Consider the following 19,314-nt stretch of genomic DNA (forward strand, 5'->3'; position numbering starts at 1 on the left):
CTCCCTTCAGACTGCGCAGATGGCTCCTAACATCTTGTGTAAACAGTCTTTTTTCTGTGACTCATCTTAGCTGGTCTTTGTTTGTTAATGAAGTTATAAAATCATGTGATTACATTCACATTTTTCCCTCCAAGCTGGGTACGTCCACCTTGGGATAATCACTGTGTTCTAATTAACTCAGGACTCAACTTTCAACTTTCCTAAGTCTTCTACCTTATTTGGAATCAGGGTTGTGTCTATATCAGGGAGGAAAAAATTCTCACGGCTACTGAAATCAGCAAAAAGATTCATATATTTGCCAGTCAACCAAAATGGAAAATATTTAGCAGTTTTTGCTTCCATTTCCCTGTTTCCAGATCTCTCCTCTTACTCAGTTTGTCTGAGAAAGCCGTTTGTTTCAGCAAACATTCCACTCCCAATTTCATCACGATAAAAAGCAGTTTTCACTGGCTAAAATGGAAACAGGCATGTCTTATGCATAGGCACTGACTCCGTGGAAAAATTAGTGGGTGCTCTGCATTCACTGGCAGCCAAACTCCCCTTACCCCCCACATTTCACCCCCCGCCCCCTAGCACACCGAATCCCTGCTTCTCCGCCTACCTCCCAGCTCTTAGGACTTTCTAGGAGGGAGGGGGAAGGAGCGGGGATGCGGCGCTCAGGGGAGGAGGCGGAGAAGAGGCAGGGCAGGGGTGGAAAGTTGGGGGAAGGGGGTGGAATGGGGGTGGGGTGAGGGCGGTGCAGGGGTGGGGCCAGGGGCAGGGGTGGGGTCAAGCACCCACCAGGAACAGTGGAAGTTGGCGCCTATGGTCTTATGGAATCATCTCCTGTAAAAATCTGTGCAAAGTCCATAAAAATTAAGCAGATCTCTCAAAAATCCTGGGAGTTCCTGTGTGTTTCATGAGCTCACTGAAGTGAATGACAATTTCCCTTTGACCAGAACTAATTTTCCTGTAACATCATATAACTTTTCATTTTTTTGCAGTAAACATTTTACCAAGTAAAAATTGGTTATTTTCACACAGCTTTGTTTAAATGGTAATAGAGATTGCTACTGGAGTGTGAATCAAAGCTCCTATGCTTCCTTAGGAAAGACGATCAGCCAGTCAGAGGCTATGGATTTCTGCCTACAGCCATTAATCATTTATTGATGTCTCATGCAGCGATTTGAATAAATTTCTGAAAGTCTTGAAATTAAGGCCCAAGTCCTCAGTCCTGCATCCAATCCTGAGAAGCTGGGCTGGGCACTCGGTAAATGGAGGTGGAAGTGAAGGAAGTAACTCTAGGCACTCTTATTTACTCCTGCTGTGGATAGATAAGTGGCTATTGGTGCAACAGCAAATACTCTGGCACCACTATTTCTCCTCCAACTCCTGCAGTCTTTTACAGACATCAGCACTTCCTCATTTCAGGCATTTGATAGATACTTGTGTTTTGTAAATATACTTCCCGTGGCAGCTTAGTAAATTTATGGGAGTTTTTTGGAGCACAAGACACCTGGGATTCTCAAATTATCTGCTCAGTGACAGCTAGGGTGACCAGATGTCCCAGTTTTATAGGGACAGTCCCATTATTTGGGGCTTAGTCTTGTATAGGCACCTATTACCCCCATCCCAATTTTTCACACTTGCTCTCTGGTCACCTTGTGACAGTTTAGAGACACAAGGTGGGGAGGTGATATCGTTTATTGGACCACCTTCTGCTGGTGAGAGAGACAAATTTTTGAGCTTACACAGAGCTTTATTTCAGGGCTGGCAAACGGGAAGAAAACCTCTGCACAAGCTCCAAAACTTGTCTCTCTCCCCAACAAAAGTTGGTCCAATAGAACATATTACCTCACCCACTTTGTCTCCTTAATATCCTATGATCTGACAAGGCTACAACACCACTGCATACAATAATTCTGTTACAGCTTGGCAGTTCAGCACACACCATATAATATCTGTACAGTACATAAAGATGTATTACAAACTCCTGTTCATGTTCTGTTTTATACTGTAATGTCTGTTTATTAATACATAGACATTTATACAGAAAGAATATTTTAGGCCATACATAAAAAGGGACAGAGTTAAGGCTGAGTGTTCAATCTTCACTGTTTAAGTTCCTTGACACTGTGTACTTGCATGATCAACCTCACTGTTGTATTGACTCTATACCATGCAAAAACCCGAATGCGCTATGTGCTCTGTTTCTTAAAATGCAATTTGGGATTTTGCTTCTATTATCCCAGGTATAAGTTTAGAGAGAAGAGAGAACAGCATGCTGCACACACCATATCTTTTTGGAGCTGAAGCCGCCTTTGGGTCCTTTTCTGGTTCTCTTTCACATTACTGTCCAGATTTGCAAATTTGGATGTTCCTTCCTATGGAGTGAATGAAAGGGCAATTAATGGGGGACATTATTGGTAGAATTGAAATACATGAAAATTCACCCAACTGAGCCCAATCCACACTGCCCTGAGGTTCAGAAATGTGTGCTATTTTGCTTGTTTTAAAAAAAAAACTTCAAGGCTTCTGCACTGCTGGGATTTGTTGGAGAAAATCATACCAAATTCCCACAAGGGAGTTTGTCTGCAAAACAGTCCTGGCCCAGGCGAGGCTTAGAAGAACCACAAATCAACTGAGATTTTTAAATTCAAGAAGCTTGAATATGCGCCATACATTTGGGTTCTCATCCGAACGCAGCATCTGGGCCTTTTGTCCTTAGACCTCTAACTTATTTCGCAATCAGCAGTTTTACAAATAAACATCTCCCCTTTGTTATGTAACACACTGCCGTTTTTCATTTTTTATACAGTGACTTTATGATATGATGACTAACCTCTATGGTTTTCCGAGTAATACAGAGACATTCAGGAAATAAAAGTGTTTGTTTTAGATTTGCACAATTCGAGCCTGAGGGATTTAGGTTTTCCAATAACTATATGAATGGGAGCCATGTTTCATAACAGTTCTGTAGCCTTTGCCTTGTGATGTTAATTCATTTCTGAGATTATGACCCTCTTTTTCTAGTGAGTCTCAAAACAATAATAAATAATTTGCATTTGTAAAGCTCCTTTTGTAGGATCTCAGGGTTCTTTATAAATGTTAATTAATCAAGACTCTGAACATTCCTATCAGATAGGTGAGTAATTCGACACCTATTTTATAGTTGGGGAAACAAAGAATTTAAGTGACTTGCCCAGGGTCATATAACAGTAAGTTGCAGAGACAGAAATGGAATCTAGAAGCCTGGACTCCCATAAGACCATAAGAATGGCCATACTGGCTCAGACCAAAGGTCCACCTAGCCCAGTATCCTGACTTCCGATAGTGGCCAATGCCAGGTGCCCCAGAGGGAATGAACAGAACAGGTAATCATCAAGTGATCCACCCTGTCGACCAGTCCCAGCTTCTGCCAAACAGAGGCTAGGGACACCATATCCATCCTGGTTAATAGCCACTGATGGACCTATCCTCCATGAATTTATCTATTTCTTTTTTGAATCCTGTTATTTTCTTGGCCTTCACAACATCCTCTGGCAAAGAGTTCCACAGATTGATTGTACGCTGAGTAAAGAAATACTTCCTTTTGTTTGTTTTAAACCTGCTGCCTAATAATTTCATTTGGTGACCTCTAGCACTTGTGTTATGAGGAGAAGAAAATAACACTTCCTTATTTACTTTCTCCACACCAGTCATGATTTTATAGACCTCTATCATATCCCCTCTTAGTTGTCTCTTTTCCAAACTGAAAAGTCCTAATCTTATTAATCCCTTCTCATATGGAAAGTGTTCTATACTCCTAATAATTTTTGTTGCCCTTTTCTGAACCTTTTCCAATTCCAATGTATCTTTTTTGAGATGGGGGGACCACATCTGCACACAGTGGTCAAGATATGGGCGTACCATGGATTTATATAGAGGCAATATGATATTTTCCGCTTTATTATCTATCCTTTTCTTAATGATTCCCAACATTCTGTTAGCTTTTGTGACTGCCACGGCACATTGAGTGGATGTTTTCAGAGAACTAACCACAATGATGCCAAGACCTCTCTGCTCGGTGGTAACAGCTAATTTAGATCCCTATCATTGTTGTGGTTATGTTTTCTAATGTGCATTACTCTGCACTGATCCACACTGAATTTAATCTGCCACTTTGTTGCTCAGTCACCCAGTTTTGTGAGATCCATTTGTAGCTCTTCACGGTCTGCTTTGGACTTAACTATCTTGAGTAGTTTTGTATCATCTGCAAATTTTATCACTTCCTGTTTATCCCTTTTTCTAGATCATTTATGAATATGTTGAAAAGGACTTGTCCCAGTACAGACCCCTGGGGGACACCACTATTTACCTCTTTCCATTCTGAAAACTGACCATTTATTTCTATCTTTTGTTTCCTATCTTCTAACCAGTTACCGATCCATGAGAGAACCTTCCCTCTTATCCTATGACAGCTTACTTTGCATACAAGCCTTGAGTGAGGGACCTTATCAAAGGCTTTCTGAAAATCTAAGTACACTATATCCACTGAATCCCCCTTTTCCACATGCTTGTTGACCCCCAAAGAATTCTAGTAGATTGGTGAGGCATGAGTTCCCTTTATAAAAACCATGTTGATTCTTCCTCAACAAATTATGTTCATCTATGTGCCTGATAATTCTGTTCTTTACTATATTTTCAATCAATTTGCCTGGTACTGAAGTCAGGCTTATTGGCCTGTAATTGCTGGGATCATCTCTGGAGCCCTTTTTAAAAATTGGTGTCACATTAGTTATCCTCTAGTCATTTGGCACAGAAGCTGATTTAAATGATAAGTTACAAACCACAGAAGAATTACTCATGCACATGGTGCAGAAGGCTTGTAGTGCTCTAGATTTTAGAGATGGAAAGACCTCTTGGTTCATCCACCAAGCCACTTCTGGCTTATTCCATACAGTACTGTGACAGCGTGTTGGGCAACAGCAGCTGTACCAGCACTCTGATCACGGACCACCAATTATAGCATCCCAGAATAAACCTGAGGGGTAAAGCTGTGCCTAATTGATAGGCTGGGATGGGCTGAGGAAAGCCCAAAAGGCTAATGAGCTCATTAGATTAGAAAATAGAAAAGACACAGGAAGGAAATGCTGAGGGGAGCAGAGACAGACTGACAGGCTTTTGGAAGACAGAGCCAGGAGACATCTCTTGGGGGAAAATCTTTTCTGTCTCCACGCTTCTTGGCTGAATGAACTAAGGACAGTATGGTTATAAAACAACACTGCACAGGTTTGTAACAGTGCTGGGGGGAACACTAAATAAATTGCACAAGGTGTTTGAACAGAAGGGGTCTCCAAGCAGTTTGTATCTAAAAAAGAGACAGGAGCGAGATGCTGCCCTGTCAAAAGTATATTCAGCTGTTTTGGTCCACTTTAGTTTTAGATGCCTCAAGTGATAGGTCTGCTACAACTTCCTTGGGAAGACTATTCATGGATGTGGCAGTCCTCACAATTAGGAAAGAGAGACTTCCAGGCTTCATCTGAAGCTAGTCTTCGGGTTGTCAAAAGTGGAACGGAGTTAATAAAACAGCTGAACGAGATCATTATAAGCACATTTCATTGCCTTCAGAATGGTTTGCAGAATAAGATCTGGCAGGAGCCAATAGGTCTGTCCCTGGGGATGTTTAAAACTGCTCTGGATAGATATGGACTCCTCTCAATATTTATTACTGCTTCACCTGCTGTAAAACATTTTGATAAATGGCTCATAAGTAGCTACTGCCCACCAAGTTTGAATATAATCACCCACCATCTCTGAGCCTTTGCCCAAAACTCAGTGTTTGACATTATAATGCCGAGGTAAAATATAAATTCCTAGACAGACTAGATATAGACTGGATAGAAACAGACTGAATTAGACAGAGCTCAGAGAAATCTAATTGAACCTTCCTTTAGTTTCTAAAAGGTTCATACCAACATGCTTCACTACCAATATTTCTCATTTTCAGGGGCCTCTGAACTTTTGGGGTTCACCCGGGTCTGACAGCAGAATTCCCAGACTACTGCAACACAGACTGTTTTGTGGCATTTCTGGCCACACACACAGCAGGAAGCCTACTCCTTCCAGATTCCCAGCCCTGTTTTGTAGTTCCAAGAAGGTGGGGATAGTTTGGACAAACATCTTGGATGAAATCCTCAGCTGGAATAAACTGACATAACACCCACTGCAGTCAAAGGAGCTGTGACAATTTACAGCTGCTGAGAATCTGGTCTCTGTATTTTTTTATGCTCATCAGTACCGAACCTTTCTAGATGAATGTATGACTAACTGAAAGGCTATCTAGAACAGCTGTATTTCTGGGAAGTACTTCTGCATCCTTTGCCGTTGTGCTATTTTGCAACTTCTTTGAACTGCCGCTCCTCAGTGAGACAACAGATATCTCAACACCTTCTACAGCACCTGTTCACTAGTAGACAAATCCCATAATCCACCCCAACCTTCCAGTTGTGCATGGCATCAGTGTCAGTGGAACCAATGCAATTCTGCTGTGCCAGGGGGCAGAAAGGTCACACAGGAAGCAGGCATGCACACTTCTTGCATGCCACAGAACTTTGCTCTGTAAGGCTCCCTACAATGGAGCCTAGGGGGGTGGGTTTGGGTGACTGGACAGGCGACAAAGTTCAGCACTGACACAGATCATAAACTCTTGCTCTCAGCCTCATTCTCACCTTCATTAGCAGCTCTCTACTTGTCAGATAATTGTCATGGTCTGAGAAGATATCGGACAACTCTTCAAACATCAGCATCCTGTCCCTAGGCAGAAGAGGAATTAAGTCAATTATTGATTACAAAGCAGCCTAAATCAAGCCTACATCATTATTATCCAGTTTTCCACAGTGAGGAAGGACTAGACAACAATCAAACATGTAAAAGGTGGGTCAGCACAGAGACTCATTCACTGATGTGCGGAGCCTCCTCAACTCCTCTTGCTGCTGGCTCAGCATTTTGCAAGATTGCATAACCATGAAAAGTAACCCTTTCTCTTGATGTTCTCTGTGTAAGGTTGTATGGTGCCACAACAGGGATATGCGTGCCATCCATTGCACCACTGCAGCCCAGGAATCTCACTGCTTCAAATCCATCCACAATGTCCTGCATGTTGCTGAGAGTCACAGTCATCACGGCTCTGCACACACGGCAGGGGATTTTCCAACTCCAAAATGGTTGCCCACTGACCAATAGCAATCTGGCAGTGCAAGTTTCCACAGTGTGATTGCTATTTGCTTCTCTGCTGTCAGTGCATCTCTCATCTTGGCGTCCTTGCACTGGAAGGTTGGGGTGAGCTTGCATACAAATCCAGGAACGTGGCTTTGAGTATCTGAAAGTTCTGCAGCCACTGCTCATCATCCCAAACCTGTGTTACGATGGAATCCCACCAGTCAGTGCTTGTTTCTGGGCTCAGAAGTGACACTCCAACATCGACAGCTACCCAGTGAATGCCATCAATCAACTTGATTTGGTTCTCGCTATGTCTCACAGCATTCTGTCTGCCAAGAAATCCTCATGTTCCATGCTGATTAGTTTTTTCTTATGGCTCTGCAAATACCACAGGATTGTGCGGCCTGTGCTTGCAGTGCTTATGACAGTAGTGCAGAGCTGTGCAGGCTCCATGCTTCTGTCAGAGATGCTAGACAGTGAGGAGGACTGCATGGGTTTGTGGGTTTTTTTTAAAAAGGCATGAAAATTATGAGATTTAGATAACATTATGGGATGGAGACAGTTGCATGCTAGGAAACTGACCCCTTACTCCCAGTCACCCTTGCGTGACTCATATCTGCCCCACCGGGCTTTGCCAAAACTTCCCAAAAAACAGTGGATTGAATGATGGAGGGCTGCACTCTAGCCTGTCTCCCCATGGTGCACATCACCATGCATCGACACAAACACTCGTGGTGAGCATGCACACTGCCAATGCAAGAAGCCAAGTATACACACTCACAAACAACATACTAATTGTGGCGGTCTTCTTATTTGCATCAGCAAAAGTTTGTACTATAGACATGCCTTAAGCATAAAAGTACTTTGTTTTTGTTGTGGGCCAGTCAGAGGAAAGGAGCTAAAAGAACAGTGGGAGGATTACTTTGGAACAGAAGCCCAAGTCTTCTTTAACCGGTAGATGGAGTTGGACTGTAGTGCTGAAACAATGGCCCTCAAAGAGGAAAAATTCTTCAGGATCCTACATTCCTGTAAAGGGAGGGATTAAAAAATAAAGGAGAGTTAAAGATCAATATTACAAGTGAGCTGGCGATTTCCTGTTTTTCTAATCTCACAGCTGCGCTGAATTCTTACTGCTCAATAGGCAGCTGTATAAATATAGTGCATCAAAAATGGCTCCCCCTGCCTCCCCACCTACTAAAACCTTTATAGGTTTTGGCACTTAATCCTTGTTTTCTTCACTTTCATTTTTTTGTATAGCTTCCAGCTCTCCTAGTAAAAATACTAGTGGAGGTGGGTCTCTGAAGGCAAGCTAAAGAAAACAAACTTTTTCCTATTAACAAACACTTTATAATTACCTTCTCCCCCTGCTGGGGAAAGTTGGGGCCTGCTTATTTGCAAGTTGAATTTAAAATGATAAACCTTGGCAAACTAAATGGCAATTAAAAAATACACACAAAAGATCAACATATTCAGGCGTGTACATTGTTTAAAGTAAGGGAGATCAAACCTCTCCATAGGGGGAGCACATCTCAATAGAGAGACTGGCTCAAAGACATCTCCCTCCTATTTTGTGATCACACCACATCTTTGTGGCAATTATAACTGAGGCTTATATGGAAGCAAGGAGGAGGTGGAAAAAGAACAAGCATCCTCTGACTAACCCGCTCTCCAAAGAACTCATGAAAGTGTGTCCACAGCCCAGCAGTTCATGCATACACATGCAAATACCACCTGCTCTGCTAGTCTCTAATATTAACATTAAAAGTCACATTTTAAAATGCAGCCTCTATCTTTACTCACATGTTTACGAGCACAAGCTACGCACAACTTCAGATGCGGTTTAAGAATTTACCTTATAATGTTAATATTAGAGAGTAGCAGAGCATATGGTGATGGCATTTGGGCTAGGTTTGTACTAAAGTTGGTGTCAAAAGATTGTAATTGGGGCCAAAGCTCAGGGTCAGACCTGATGACACCAAAAGCTCGAAAGCTATTCTTGTAAGATTTCTGGCACCTTGTGCCAAAATCTCACAAAACAGCTTTCTCACAAGATCTTTGGCAACAGTAGAAAACAAGTTTCTTCTTGGTTTGGGTTCAGCTCAGAACCCAAACCATAGGGGATGGTTTGGAGCCAGAAAGATGATCCTGAAACACTCTGCTCCCCAAACATGAAAGAGGTTGGGAAAGTAGGTGCAGGTGTTTACAGCTTTAGTTTACAGCTTCCACTGGATTTAAGAAAAACATCAGGACTCCCATTCTATATCCATGTTTTCAGATGTTCATTTTATTCACTACAGGCTAAACTTTAGCCAGCATTTTTCTGCCTCAGGGTGTTTTTTAAGAATTGCTTTGCCGCTTTTTAAGAGACACAAACATAAAACACTGTACCTGAAATACTCAAAAATAAAATTCCTTTTTAAAATTAAGGTTAACAGGCAATTAGTGATTCCTTTTTTATTTTGAAAGAAAACATTTGATGTAGAAAATTGGCCATTCTTGCTCAGTAATTTTAGATCCGAGATGGAGTCTGAAGGGCTGGCAGTTAGAAAAAACATAACTTGACTTTTAAACATATCAAATTGGCTCTGAAGTCATTGACAGACAAACATGGAACCCCACACTGCCTTATTTACAGCATCATTTTTATAGTAGCTAATTCCAGTTTAATGGGCAGATTCTCAAGCACAGGCACCTAAATATGCAAAACATTCATGCATACAAAATAAGCAATTCTATTTAGAAGTAGGGAACTGTATGTGTAGCTAGCCATTCTGCCCATGCAATTACTTGACTGAGTGTGCACATCCATTCTTCATGAGTTCAACCAGGGCTGCAGTATTTAATTTTGTGTGTGAATTTAGGACTGGTGAAAGATGCTAGATTGATAGTCCTGGAGGCTGAAGGTCAAAGATCAGATACTATGTGGGCAGTGACAGTCCAGACTTCCCCTGCCACTCCTCCTACCCTCTCAATATGCATCCCCTGTCCTTGAGGGATCACCCTAGGAATGAGAAGATAGCTTAATCTCCATTCAATCCTTCGCCTCTTAACTCCCAAACAAGGGTGTCCATTAATACCTTGGATGACGGTTTTTGTGATTGACACCTGTGTACCAGAAAACAAGACTGACACCATCTACGCCATTTCACACTGGCCATCAAAGAACCATCAGATGATAACAGAAGTTGATCACCTACTGATTTAGGCTGAATTAGAACTGCCAATGTAGAGGTGAATGACTCTACTTCCCATAATACCACCTAGTCCTTATGTGCCCTTTTCATCAGTCAAGCTCAAAGTGCTTTACAAAGGAATGATCATTAGCCCCATTTTGCAGGTCAGGAAACTGGGGGACAGAAAGTTTAAGCAATGTGCCTAGAGTCAGCCAGCAGAGTTCCCTGAGCCATCCATTCCCACCTGTCTAGGTGCCAATACTAACAATTTTGCTTCTAGAGGCATTAAAACAAATTAAGACTGGAAAACTCAATATTTGTCCTGATTTTTTAAGTATTGCTTATTTTGTATCTCTTTGCAAGAATCCATGATTCTTTAATGTGCGTTAGATTTATTTTTAAAGGAACACTGAAGCATTCAAACAAAACTATCTCAGTGCCAGCAGCCCAGCCCTCATGAGCACACTTCATGAAGCATCCAACAAATAGAAAATACAATCTAAAAAATTAGGAAGCCAGGGTTGCTGAAGGAACTCAGACAAAATGATATCATGCAAACAAGTGAGCAACATATGGAATCAATTACTAGGGAAAGCAATTGAAACAAAGAGTAAAAAGGAGTTCTAGAGACACCTGGGGTATGGAGAAAAAGCAGGGAAATAAGATTAAGATGAAGCGAAGCAAAGAAAGGGCAGGCCTCTTGAACCAGACGGCCTTTCCTTACATTTCTTCTAGTCTTTTGAGTAAATCTGTAACTACAAACTAGGGATCATGCCCAATGGACAAAGTAAATGAGTCCACAAGCAAATATACTGCAGTGTCAAGGGTTATTCAAAACAACAATACTATGAGCAATAACTTAATTTTTCTGCTTTTTCCCCAAATTATAAATTTTGCGTCTGATCATTTACCTAAGTCTTAACATTTGCTTTACTTTGAAATATGTTGTGTTCAAGTAAGAAAATATCTAGTTTGGTGATCTCATGTTTTAAATTCTAGTTTTATGGGATTTATAAATGCGGAAGGAAAGAAGGAAAGAAATTACAATTACCTGTTGAAGACGAAGGTGAATCATTTCTAAGAGATTTTGTATTTCTGATAGCTGAAACATAAACTCTCATTTGCATTTGATTCCTTCAAAAGAGTTTCCATTTGCTCAAAAGCCCAGTTTTCCATTTGGAACAGGAGAAACACAAATTGGGATTAAAGCAAAGGGCACAGGAAGCACCTTTTACTGTTTTACTCATATTTCTTTGCCCACCCCTTGAATGTTGTGTCCAGTTCTGTTTGGCACATCTCATAAAAGGATACAGTGGAACTAGAAAAGGTTCAGAGAAGGGCAAGCAATGGCTTCCATATAAGGAGAGACTAAAAAGATTAGGGCTGTTCAGATTAGAAAAGTGATGATGGGAGAGGGGATATGATATAGGTCTATAAAATGATGAACGGTATAGAAAAAGTGAATAGAAAAGTGTTATTTACCCTTTCACACAATATAAAAAACAGGTGTTACCTGATGAAATTAACAGGTAGCAGGTTTAATACAAACAAACAAAAGTACTTTTTCCACAAAACACACAGTTAAACCATGGAAGTCATTGCCATAGGATGTTGTGATAGCGAAAACTATAAGTGGGTTGAAAAAAGAACTGGATATATTCATGGAAAATAGGTCCATCAATGGCTATTAGCCAAGATGGTCAGAGATGCAACCCCATGTTCAGGACAACCCTAAACCTCTGACTGCCAGAAGCTGGGATGAGAAGACAGGATTGGATGACTCCAACTGCCCTGTTTTGAACACTTCCCCTGAAGTTCTGCTACTGGCTACTGTCAGAGACGGGATACTGGGCTAGACAGACCATTGTTCTGATCCAGTATGGCCATTCTTATGTTCTTGTGATATTTAAAGATTGTCCCTGAATCATCTCACACAGTTTACTCAGAAGTCATGAAGCGTCAAGAGGAATGCAATCATTCCTGGATAACTGATAAATAAGTATTAATAAATTTAGGCCTTGGGGGTCCATTAGTCTATTAATAACACAGAGTGCTACCATGTGGGAAGGCCCTCACTTGGAATCGAGCTTGGTTTCTCACCCCTACTCCGCACCCTCATGGCATCAAGGACTAAGACAGAATGCTGCAGAATCATTGCACTGAGTCTGTCAAAGGGAGAACACTTATCACTTTCCATTGACCCCCTCTGACTAATCAAGGCTCTAGAGGGAGCTTCATCCAGACCCTGCCTGCCCTAGATTATCGTGTAGGTCATCAGCAGTGTGGAGGCCTTTTATAAAAGGGTTGAAGAGGAGTAAAAGGGCAGAAAAATTAGAGGATATTGAAGAACTCCCCTCTCAAAACAGATGGGACAAACTTTCAAATAAGGATGCAACAGGGGGACACACAAAAATGAGCAGCTTCCTCTGCACTCATTAACATTTGACTGTGTGTAAGCAAAACATACACCTGAGTGAGCAAATGGGCTGTAGATGCAACCACCCAGTCTATGTCGGGTTTTGTGGGCACCATCAATGACCTTACTACATTCCTGTTACACTTTCCTTGGGAAATATGGCCTAATGCCTCTAACTTTAAGAGGACCTCGACAGAATTCCACTTCCATCAAGATTAGTCATTTTTCTTTCGTAGGGAACATGAATTGTTTGACTTTGCAAACCTCTCTCACCATAATAAGAGCACTGACACAGCACTTCCTACCTTCGAAGCACATGCATCATCCACTCATTAACACCCACAACGCTGAGATAAGGCAGCATTAACAACCCCATTTTCAGGATGGGGAAATGTAGGATCTTGCCCAAGGCCACCAAAGGAGTCAGTGTGAAAAATAACCCGTGGACAAAGCACATGACCCCTCATCTCCCAAACAACCATTAACTGAAACAGGACAGAACGAATGCTTTACATGTGCAATATGAATCCATTTCTCAATGATCTTGGCTCTCTGCTGTGTTTTGAGGTCCTTGCCATTCAGGATGGTGCTGACAACACATTTGGTAACTGCGTTGAACTGAGAGATGGTGGCTCTGATGGTGGGTGCCAAGTGTTTGTTTTCTTTCTTATCCCTCCGAGACCAGATGCACCCCAAGCAGTGGTGGGGCACCACTTTCTTAAAGAGCTTCTAGAACAAGAAAGAGGTTTGTAAATCAACAGGTCTCTCGGAGATTCCTATTGTTAGTTTGCAGAAATACATCCTTTTACAGTATGCTGGATCTAAAACTCAGAGTGTATTAACAAATAAATGCTCATTTTCTCTGATATGAAAATTTACTCTGCTCCATATATACTTGAGGACAAAAAGGAAATGTATCATGGTCAGCTAAAAAGTACTTAGAATATTTAGCTTGTTTGAGCTACTGGACGGCTGCACAGGGCTGGTTCTCGGGGAGGGGAAGCTGGGCAGTCGCCCTGGATGTTGTCTTCCAGGAGGTGCTGCACCACTGTCACGTTCAGCTGGGTTCCCCCCAACCCTCATGTTGATTGACCAGCCTTTTTTTCTTTGGTTCACTGAATGACCGTGTGTGTGTGTTTGGGGGTAGGGGTTAAATGTTTTCCCCCCTGGCGGGCAAAAAGCTAAAGCGGGGGGGGGGGGTGAACCATGTCTTGTGTATACACATATCACATATACAGTATGAGTATATCTATTTATGTACACACACACACACACACACTCCTTTATCTGCATATCAAAAGATACCAATACTCAGGGGTGAAAGTAACTTTCAGGACTTACTGGTACTGCCGGAGTCCTGAGGGGGCGTGACCTCATCTGGAAGAAGCGTGGCCTCTCAAGATTTAAAGGCCCTGGGGAATCAGCTGTGGCTGGGAGACCCAGGGCCTTTAAATCAACCAGGGGCTCCCAACTGCAGAGGTGGCTGGGAGCCCCCGGGGCTCAGGGGCAAATTAAAGGGCCCAGGGCTCTGGCCACTAGGGAGAACCCTGAGCTTTGTGGGGCTGGGGCAGGGATTTAAAGGGCCCAGAGCTCCTGCCACTGAGGGAAGCCCGGAACCCTTTAAATCCTGGCCCCAGCCCAGCCGCTGGAGCCGTGGCCGAGATTTAAAGGGCTCTGGGCTGTCCTCAGCCGTGGGCAGCCCAGAGCCCTTTCAATCCCCACCGTGGAAATTGATGCGGTCCAGCATGGCGCACTGGCTCTTGCCGGTATGCTGGACCGGACTGGACCGGTTTACTTTCACCTCTGACTGTATGTATATGTATGTGTATGAATATGTCACAAACAATGCAGCTGCCTGACACCGACCAGCAGCGACCCCAGCAACCGGCCCCTGTGGGTGCTGCCCGCAGAGAGCCAACAGGTGCCGCTGGGCTGGGTCTGCCAAGGAGTAAGTAATCAAGGCAAAAACCACAGCCAGCCAGCTAGGGAGGGAGCCAAGGGGAGGGGAAGTCAGGAGTGAATGAAGGACAACTGGAATAGCCTTCATGAAATACACAAGATATTTAGAGAAAGTTTTGTCAATTTCAGCCTCTGCACTCTGCAGGCAGGACAAAACAAAAAGAGATCTGAGATTGCACCCGATGTCCTAAGAACATTTCAGGTGCTTAAATCAATATATAAAGAGGGTGGATTGGAATGAAAACTACTATTTCTTTCAAAGGAGGCACAATAATTTCCTGAATATTCAGTTTTCCCTCCAATCCCTTTGTGGTTTGTCTATGGGGGCTATTTGCTTTCCCTGTGAATCTTTAGTTGCTTTAGCAAAATTGCTTTGCCCAAAATAAACCCTAATCATCATGACACATCTTTCCACATGTTCTCCATGTTTTTTTGTTTTTTTTTTAAACAGTAACATTTCAAAGAGGATCTGCAAGCAGTTTGGACATCACAACCATGATCCTCTGCTGGGGAGGGAATGGGATAGATTTGAACTTGGAAATGGTTCCTGATTTTGATTGTGTTTAGGAGATCCCCTCATCCCAGGGGCAGAAAAGAACTGCCCTGCATGGTCACACACACCCAACAACAAACTGGGAGTGAAATTAACAAGGATGCCAGAAATGGCTCCTAACTCTGGCACTGAACTGCACAGGGAACAGCTGAGTTTAAACTGTTCTTTTGCAGGCAGCAGCAGCAGGCATCTCAGCCAGTGTCCCTACTGCAAGCTAGAGCCTAGAGGAGAACCCTGCTGGGGGGGGGAGGGAGGAATGCAGAGCCTTGTCTGCAGCCTGGCTGGAGGAGGGGGAGGGAGAGCCGGAGAAACCAATGTGACAGTGAGTTTTCCCCTTCCACCTGCTTTTATTAGCTCTGGATTTAAGCTGTGCAGCCAAATGCTTGTATTTATTGTGTATATTAGTATTGGAGAGATCTCCTCATCCCAGGGGCAGAAAAGGACTGCCCCTGCCATGGTCAAACACACCCTCCCCTCGACCCCTTCCCCTCAGCTACTATGAGTGAAATTAACAAGGATGCCAGAAACCTAGCCCTGGGGGCTGAACCATCAGGGAACAGCTGAGTTTAAACTATTCTTATGCAGGGAGCAGGCTTCTCTCTCCCTCCCTCAGTCTCCTTTTCTTACCGGTCCTCTGTACTGGCCCGTACCAGCTTACTTTCACCTCTGCCAATACTATCCACAAGAACAGACTAATATGAGCATAGTAATTATAGATGTCTATGTAAGAGTGAGATATAGTCACAACGGTATCAGATATTAAACATATACTATGCTCTCCTTGATCTTTACAAAAAGGCCATGAACTAGCAATATATATTCACACACACACACAATTTTAAAAACCCTTGGCTGAATGAAACAATCCAACTGGCTGCAACAGGATCAGATAACCTGGAGTTTTGCGTTGCTGCCATGATAAGCTTTTTGAAACACTACATTTGTATTGGTTAACATGAGTTAAAAGAACGATTAAAATAACAACACTAAGTACCCTAGCATTTTCCCCAGTAGCTTTTCCCCCTAAATGTACACAGTACTTACTGCATCCATGTATGTTAATTGCTCTGCCACAAGGTCTTCTGGGAAAAAAGAGAACTCTTCTGGCCCTCCAGTTTCCACTTCCTCATCAAAGCTGAAAGTGAAGGTGCTGTGGAACCCATCTGTCCAGCATAGAAAATATAATATTACTTAGTAAAATACACATGCTGAACAGCACATTAAGGCCACTGTTTATGATTGTCATTACTTATCTGTATTATAGTGGAGCCTACAGATCCTAACTGATGTCAGGGCTCTATTGTGCTAGGCATTGTAGTGAGACACATGATGGAAGAAAGTCCTTCCTCTGAAGAATTTACAACCAGCACAGACAAGACTTATAGGTATAAAAATTTCTCCCTCCTATAGGAGAACCTCATTAATCTACCCTTCGATAGTCAGTATGCATTATAACCTAAAAATATCGAACTATCAAAGGGCCGGATAGTGTCCCACATTCAGTGCTAGGGGACCTTTTGCATTCAGATTTAGACTCTCCTGTATGGAGGAGTTGGGTGTTAGACATTTCCTTGGTAGCATACTCTCCTTCCTGGGGTCCTATAGAAGTCCCGGTATGGCTCAAGCTGGGCAGAAGAGAGAGTAACCCAATACGGTTCCCCTCCCTGCTCTGCAACAAGGCCGCCCAGAGGGGGGGCAAGTGGGACAATTTGCCCCAGGCTCCGGGCCCCACAGGGGCCCCCACGAGTTTTTCGTGGGCCCCGGAGCGGGCCCCTTCACTTGCTCCAGGGGGCCCGGAAAACTCTTGTGGGGCCCGAGCCCCTGGAGCTTCTTCTGCTCCGGGTCTTTGGTGGCGGGAGGTCCTTTCGCTCCGGGGTGGAAGGACTCCCCGCACTGAATTGTCGCCAAACTGGGACCCGCTGCTGAAGTGCCAGGTCTTCTGTGGTAATTCGGCGGTGGGGGGCCCCTGCCGCGGGTTTTCGGGGCACTTTGGTGGCGGGTCCCAGAGTGGAAGGACCCCCCGTCACCGAATTACCACTGAAGCGGGGGCCCCCCACCGCTGAAGACCCCAGGCCCCCTGAATCCTCTGGGCAGCCCTGCTCTGCAAAGTTGATGCTGAGTCTCCATGGCAAGATCCTCCTTTATAGACTCCACAGGAGCAGCGTTACTTGGGAGTGGGGAAATAGAGCTGGTGCAGAGGCACAGGGACTCAATGCAGATGGCTCTGACAGCCTGTGGCTCCCCCAAGATGCACAAAGATCCTAGAGGATTCTCCAGGTTTGGGGGGAAAACCATGATTTAGTCCATCAGGGAAAACTTTCCCCACCACTCAAGGTTTAGGGAGGATCTCACCTAAAGGATCCATGAAGATATTTCATTCTCCCTAACTCCCCATCCCATGGATTTTACTGCAGGAAGAGGAGATCCAGTCCAAAAAAAAAAAATACAAAAATTGGTGGACTCTCCCATCTCTCAACAAAGATTTAACAACAAAGCTGTTGTAATGAGGTCTCAATTATTAAGGCTTGACAAAATATACACTACATTTCAGAGTATCTCTGAAGTATTTCATATCAAATTAAAACTAAGCAAATGTCAAAATAACAAAGGACATTATGTGATGAATCTTCCTTTTCCCCCAAAATGTTTGTTTTCTCTTTGTTCACTACCTTGCAAACTCTAGTAGCTCACACTGGGTCTCCCAGTCATTAGCGCAAGACTCTAATGTAACAAATTAGAACTATTGGAAGGCAGAGACAGGAATCCAGATACACCAATTTATTGACAGAGCTAAAGGAGGTATGTGGAAGTGTCCTCTGCAGCCTTATCTGCAGATATTTTATAAAAATAAGCACATGGAAATGGATTTTCATTAGGGTTGTCAAGTGATTAAAAAATATTATCGTGATTAATTGCACTGTTAATAATAGAATACCATTTAAATAGTTTTGGATGTTTTCTACATTTTCAAATATATTGATTTCACTTACAACACAGAATATAAAGTGTACAGTGCTCACTTGATTTTTATTATAAATATTTGCACTATAAAAACAGAAGAAATAGTATTTTTCAATTCACCTAACAAGTACAGTAGTGCAATCTCTTTATCATGAAAGATCTACTTATAAATGTAGAATTATGTACAAAAAAACAATTGCATTAAAAAATAACACAATGTAAAATTTTAGAGCCTACAAGTCCACTCAGTCCTACTTCTTGTTCAGCCAATCACTCAGACAAACAAGTTTGGTTATGTTTGCAGGAGATAATGCTGCCCACTTCTTATTTACAGTATCACCTGAAAGTGAGAACAAGCGTTCACACGGCATTTTTGTAGCCTGCATCAAAAGAGATTTACATGCCAGATGCATTAAAGATTCATATGTCCCTTCACGCTTCAACCACCATAACAGAGGATGTGTCTATACTGATGATAGGTTCTGCTCAAGAATGATCCAAAGTAGTGTGGACTGACTCATGTTCACTTTCATCATCTGAGTAAGATGCCATCAGCAGGTTGATTTTCTTTTTTGGTGGTTCGGGTTCTGTAGTTTCTGCATCAGAATGTTGCTCTTTTAAGACTTCTGAAAACATGCTCTACACCTTGTCCCTCTCAGATTTTGGAAGGCACTTCAGATTCTAAAACCTTGGGTCAAGTGCTGTAGCTATCTTTAGAAATCTCACATTGGTACCTTCTTTGCGTTTTGTCAAATCTGCAGTGAAAGTGTTCTTAAAACAAACATGTGCTGGGTCATCGTGATGACCGAGACTGCTATAACATGAAATATATGGCCCGATGCAGGTAAAACACAGAGTAGGAGACATACAATTCTCCCCCAAGGAATTCAGTCACAAATGTAATTAATGCATTATTTTTTTTAATGAGCATCATCAGCATGGATGCACATCCTCCGGAAGGTGGCCAAAACATGAAGGACCATACGAACGTTTAGCATATCTGGCACGTAAAGACCTTGCAATGACAGCTACAAAAGTGCCATGTGAACGCCTGTTCTCATTTTCAGGTAAAT

At 42.8% G+C, this 19,314-nt stretch overlaps 1 protein-coding gene across 4 annotated transcripts in view; it reads right to left on the reverse strand.

The window, feature by feature from the left end:
* RGL1 (ral guanine nucleotide dissociation stimulator like 1) overlaps positions 1 to 19,314 on the reverse strand; it is a 156,918-nt gene that overhangs the window by 25,320 nt on the left and 112,284 nt on the right. For all 4 annotated transcript variants that reach the window (XM_032772943.2, XM_032772941.2, XM_032772940.2 and 1 more), the window contains 5 exons: positions 16,325 to 16,443; positions 13,282 to 13,497; positions 8,102 to 8,205; positions 6,690 to 6,774; positions 2,274 to 2,363 (listed from right to left, as the gene is read on the reverse strand). In XM_032772943.2, the coding sequence (XP_032628834.1) occupies positions 2,274 to 2,363; positions 6,690 to 6,774; positions 8,102 to 8,205; positions 13,282 to 13,497; positions 16,325 to 16,443 (614 nt within the window). The remainder of the gene's footprint in view (positions 1 to 2,273; positions 2,364 to 6,689; positions 6,775 to 8,101; positions 8,206 to 13,281; positions 13,498 to 16,324; positions 16,444 to 19,314) is intronic.

Source organism: Chelonoidis abingdonii, chromosome 7 (assembly GCF_003597395.2).
Source record: "Chelonoidis abingdonii isolate Lonesome George chromosome 7, CheloAbing_2.0, whole genome shotgun sequence".
In the NCBI taxonomy this organism is placed as follows: Eukaryota; Metazoa; Chordata; order Testudines; family Testudinidae; genus Chelonoidis; species Chelonoidis abingdonii.